We start from the raw sequence: 6082 nt of genomic DNA, 5'->3' as shown, positions 1-6082 counted from the left end.
TGCAAGATCTTTACACCTATTCACCTTCGGCCCAAATGAACCTGATCTTGATTGATCTGGAAAGCTAAGCAGTGTTTGCCTTGGTTAGTGCTTGGAAGGGAGACCGAAGCCTATAGCAGGTCTCTTATCTCTTTGAATTTTGTCATGGCCCTTTTGAATTTAGCTTGCCGCCTTTCTCATCTTTTGATTCTTACACTTTGCCAAAGTATTTCAGAATTTTTACACTGAGTCACCTGTGGCCCAAATGAACCTGATCTTCATTGACCTGGAAAGCTAAGCAGGGTTTGACTTGGTTAGTACTTGGAAGGGAGAACGGTGCGTACAGCAGGTCTCTTAACTTGCCACCTTTCTCATCTTTGATTTTTTTCTCCAGGCTTTTACACTTTGCTAAAGTTCAGTAGCTCTACCTACTTACTTTACACTGGTCATAATGAACATTTAATGGCACACAGTGGTATATTGCTCCCTGACAGCGGTCTAGCGGTCTAGTCACCGTGTAGTCCTAACATTTCTAGCCTCCTTGGTGAGCTGCTCAACTACCTTCACCTAAACCTACCTATCACTTCTAGAGCGACTATTACATTAACTAACTCATCACTTACTTGATTTAAACCGTACCCAGACCTGTAACCACCACCCAGTAAGGTGAGATCCCAGGAAAGACCCTCGGCATGTGTGTTATCCCTTTTATACTAGAACACACTGCCAACTGCTGGGCATTCCTGAGCTATAAGGAAACTCTTTTAACTTTAGAAAAAGGAAACAGTGGCCCACACAGAATTAAGAACCACCTTTAGGTGTCCAAACTAAAAAATAAACACCAAATTGTTGAGGTTGCTACATTGATTATACATGTAACCACCAAGATAAAGAAAGTGCTCCTTTAGAAGAAGTTATGTGGTAAAGAAATAAAGTTCACATGGGTCTTAATTATCAACCTGACATTTTTGTAAACATGGCCATACACTGTGTAATACTCAAGAATCTGCCCCAATAACCCACATGCTGAAGGTATATTTACTGTATCAGTGACCACAGACTGCATGGCCACCTTCCTAATATTCCATTTATTTTGTCCAATGGCCCAAATAGAAGAAAAAGTGGAGTAGACTTTGTTTTTTACTTCCTTATCTGCTGATGCACCATGCATTTGTCGAATCGGTACCTTAGCAGATTACATTTTCCAAAAAGCAGGCAGATTACAATACTGCACGGCCAACAACATTTTGGCTCTTGAACAATGACCCCGGATCAGCAAACATAGTTAATTTGGAAGAATCAGCAAGAAAAAATCAATTGCCATAGAATAAAACAGAATGCTTTATCAGTGCCTCAAGTTCAAGACAAAAGTCAAGTCAAGTTCAGTGTGTCCTACTGACATTTGGAGACACTGGTTTGGCCATAAGACTAACAGAGTAGAAAAGTAATCAGTTAAACTTAAATGTCCCTTGTTATTTTTGGAGTAGTCACATATAGCTGCTGCATGGATGTCTTTAGTGGTGGTGTGCTCAAGAGAAATACAAATTAAGTGGGGCCCAATTCATCAACAGTTCATCTCTTTGAGCTGTAACTTCCAACATGCTTGGAGGGAATATAAGGGGCAAGCAATATGGTTTTACCTATTGGCTTTTGGTTAGTGGGTTGAGGGGAAGAAATCATTCATAAGTCAACCCCAGCTCACACCCATATCCAGCACCATAACTAACTATATCACACTCTCAAAGCAGACAACAGGGTTTCTCTTGTATCTTTGCAGGACAGCAGTTGGTCTAGATGTTCAATTACAGAACAAACACATATTTCAGCTTCCTTATATAAGAGAGTTCCCTTGGCATTCAGCAGAACCATCTCCTTTGCAGTTCAGTAAAAGCTTTTTTTACATCCTTGTTCCTCAAGCTGTATATGATTGGGTTTAACATGGGTATGACATTCACATAAAGAACTGAGAGGACTTTCCCTTCATCCAATGAATATGAAGAAGCTGGTTTCATATAAACACAGGCAAGTAGGACATAGAAAAGTGTAAGTGCAGTGAGGTGGGATCCACAAGTGGAGAAGGTTTTGTGTCTGCCCTCAGTGGAGGTTATTTTCAGAATTGCAGATATGATGTATATGTAGGATATTATTGTAAGAATGAAACAGCTAAACAAGAGAAAGACACCTTGGAGAAACACTACAGTCTCAACAGTAGACGTATCATCACAGGATAACTTCAGCAAGGGAGTGACATCACAAAAGAAGTGATTGATAATGTTTGATGCACAGAAAGTGAGAGCAGAAATTAAAACTGATACTGGGGCCCCTGCTAACAACCCACCTATCCAAGCAGCAGCAGCCAATAATATGCATGTCCTTTGGTTCATAACCTGGGGATAAAATAACGGTTTGCAGATGGCCACGTACCGGTCATATGCCATAGTGGTGAGCAGCAAATATTCCATGGTTGCAAAAGAGCCGAAGAAGTAAAGTTGGACCATGCACATCGTAAAGGAGATGCTATTATCGCCTGTGCTGAAAATGTGCAGCAAATACGGTGAAGTGAGAGAACCATATGAGATGTCTAAACATGATAAGTTACAGAGGAAAAAGTACATGGGCTTTTGTAAGTGGGAGTCAGTGGAGATTAATAAAATAAGTAGAAGATTTCCCCACACAGTCACAAGGTAGATGAGTAGGAAGAACAAAAAGAGCGGCCCCTGTAGTTCTGGGGAGTCTGAAAATCCCACAATAAGGAACCCAGCGGCACCGCTCTTGTTTTGGATCAATATGGCTGAGTCTCCCTGCCAAAGCGATGATGATGATGAAAACATAACGATAAACAAATGATGCAGAATAGACGTTACGCCAACTCTATGAATACTGCGACATCATCATCCATGTCAGGATCACAGAGATAGGTAACTGCAAAAATATGTGTCAATACAGACCATAAAGGTGATTTCTGCCCAGAAAATCTAAAGACAACTGCTGTAGAGCAACATCAGCTTGCAAATGGAACCTTCCAGTGTGGATTTTACTAAAATAATCCATAGCAGGGGTGTAACAATAGGGGCAGGAGACCCAGGTCCTGATGAGAGGGTCCAGACCAATGTGCATTGTGCAACACATAATGAATTCACTGATGTGAAAAATCCTTCACATTTCTGGTATATGGAACCCAGTGATATATATATAGCTGCTCACCCTTCCCCTGATGGGAATTATTACACCGTGCTTTGTTTTTAAAATATAATGTAATTCACTAGAGAACTGTACGTGGCTTTAATTGAGATGTCCCAACTGGTTTGCAGAATGAGCAGAGGTAAAGGACAGTTTCTCCTTATATTATTTCTTTTGCAATGATTAATCTGTACTTATGAAGACTGGAAATGATGGGCAGTTACATGTTGTCAACATACAGTTAATTTTGTCATGGTCATATTGAAAGGGCCCTTATAACTGTGCCCCCCCCCCCCCCAATTAATATGCCCCATTCACCATACATGAATATTGATGGCTCTTGTTTTTTTTTATTCTTTTCTTTTCATTATTGCAGCTACATGATGGAAAAAAATGACGTGGAAACACAAGTGTAAATAGAGGGTCAGGGAAGTCCATTAAATATATATAATATATTACATGTGCTTTATTTACTATTAGGCTATCAATTAAAGGAAAAGAAAGGTAGAATGACTTTTTTTACATTTGACTGTAAGAAAGACTGGGGACCCCTGATATAGGCAATGATTTGCCACGATTGCAGGATATGGTTCGAACCAGAATTATATGACCTAAAATAAATATTCATATAGTATTAATAGTATAAAGTTCAATAAGCTTGTAGACTCTTTAGGGTAGGGTTTACCCCTTGTTGCTCTTGATAAATTAACCCACACCTAAAGAGTGTACATAAAACAGGAGCTTATTCCCTCTTAATAAAAATTCCAGAAGGTCTTGATGAAGAAGACATGTTGACCATGGCAAAATGAAGCTACCAGAACAGGGGTTAGTGTTATACAATAAATTCAGATAATCTGATTATCCTTCATACTTGTATGCTGTTGTGCAAAGAGCCTCAAGATCACCTTGGGTCAAGCCAACAAAATCTGTATTTGTCTGAAAACACTTCTGTGGACCATACCGCTAGCTACTTGTTTTACACTGGTCATAATGAACATTTAATGGCAAAAAAAATCTAATTTTTTTCTACTTTATGCAATACCTTGAGTGAAGAAAGAAGCCTCCTGCCTCAGGCTCTTTCTAAGGGCTTCTGTCTCGGGCTCTCCATCAACATCTACCCCTCCACAGAACTGTAATGACCAGGGTCTTGTAGTGTTTGGCATACGGACTGAGGAGTAGGCTGAGCTGGGGGAAAGGACAATCAAGCAAGGTAGGCAAGGCAGGGCAGGAAAAAGTCCACGGTTAAGCACTACTGGTCAGCAAGGTACAAAGTCCAGTGTCCAGGCAACAGTCCAGGGCAGGCAGTACCAAGGCAGAGCCAGGACAGTCCAAGTGCAATACCAGGATATTCACAGACAGTCATTGATTTGAACATTATAAGACTGAAGTCCGAAGAGAATCCTATGGAATCCTCTTATAGGAAACCCATAATATAATTTAACCAACCAGAACTCATCCCTTGCACAAATGATAGTTTACACTACAAGAGATTTTCCAATCTCTTTACATTCCTTATAGCTTTTAATGCAAATTGGTCAAGAGTTTATCCAAAATGGATTTTCCTGTAGCGACAGTGGAGACATATGCTTGCAGATGATTATGGTTGCTCTTTCATAGCATAAGGAAAAATATATTAGTTGAATATAGATGTAGTGCGCCCTTAAGTGTAAGCTTTAGACAAACTGAGAGTGGTTGTGGGCTGAATGCAAATGTATGTAGGGCACTCCAAACTAGCAGACTTAGAAGGAACTCCCAGCAAGTCCTGGCCTGTGTACCACAGCGTTGCCATGGCTTTGCCCCCCAAGTGAGCACCCACCATGCAGCTGGAGAATTTGCATCGGGAGTAAATGACCAGGACACTGAATGTTTCATGCAAACCAAACAAATACTTCTTTATTAATTTCCAGGCAGTTGATGTTCTGATATGGTCGGTAGTAAAGTACATCCATAGTAAATAACATACTTCTCTGGAGATCATACACTCACATCTAATGACTTTTTTTCCCAGTATAGGTGATCCCACAGTGGTATATTGCTCCCTGGCACACTACCTGCCCCTTAGCTCACTCACGAGTTTCTCTAAATTAGCGGCCTAGTCACCATAGGGTCCTAACTCCTCTAGCCTCCTTGGTGAGCTGCTCAACTACCTTCACCTAAACCTACCTTTCTCTTCTAGAGCGACTATTACATTAACTAATGTAACCCCTATTTCGCTATAAAATAGTCAAAACCCAGGCTAGTATAGGTATTCGATCATGGGGTACATGCAACTCTCTTAGACAAGATGGGCCTTGGCTAGATGGAAGCCACCTGCAGAGCTGGGGTGTAGTGAAACTACAACTCACTGTAGCTGTGTGCAGTGCAATTTAGCAAAGATGGACATCAGAAGGTTCTTGCAGGGATATTGCATATACTCACATACAGATGGTAAATGATAACATTCTGAGGACAGCACAGAGAGGATGCACACTGGTTTATTCAATCTCCTTTAGAGTCTGGGCAGGGTAAATGCACCGTGTCAGCTTGGCACCCCCTTTGGAAGCAGTCAGTCTAGATACCTCAGTCCTCAGGTTGAATACCTCTAGCTCTAAGAGTCCAACAGCCGACTGTGGATCAGGGTTTAGGTACTGCCTGTCTCCTATGTCTTAACTGTGGCCCTATGCTGAGGCAACATTGCCTGTAAAGAATGGTACTTCCAGCTACTTTCCTTGGTGGAGCCAAAACTGCTCTCTTATTTCCCTCTCTATCTCACTCTCCTAGAAAGTGCTCTTACAAGAGTAACTATCTATCTGACTGGTCCTCGTTCACGGGGTCCTCTGGGGCAATAATTCTTTACTGGGGCCCTGTTCTGATCCCAGGCTCAGTGGACCTTCACCTGAGACACAGAGGCAGCCAAAGAGGAAACCACACCCTCCTGCTAAAC

The 6082-nt window shown here is 41.4% G+C and overlaps 1 protein-coding gene across 1 annotated transcript; it reads right to left on the bottom strand.

Annotated features, from left to right (window-relative positions):
- Nucleotides 1-1835: 1835 nt before the first annotated feature.
- Nucleotides 1836-2810, bottom strand: LOC100493187 (olfactory receptor 1019-like). The gene has a single exon (XM_002941904.3). It carries the CDS (start codon nt 2808-2810, stop codon nt 1836-1838), a length of 975 nt encoding a protein of 324 aa, XP_002941950.3.
- Between the last annotated feature and the right edge of the window lie 3272 nt (nt 2811-6082).

The sequence above is a fragment of the Xenopus tropicalis genome, chromosome 7 (genome assembly GCF_000004195.4).
Source record: "Xenopus tropicalis strain Nigerian chromosome 7, UCB_Xtro_10.0, whole genome shotgun sequence".
NCBI lineage: Eukaryota > Metazoa > Chordata > Amphibia > Anura > Pipidae > Xenopus > Xenopus tropicalis.
The sequence above is the reverse complement of the archived record's forward strand: the minus strand, read 5'-3'. Positions and strand labels throughout refer to the sequence as shown.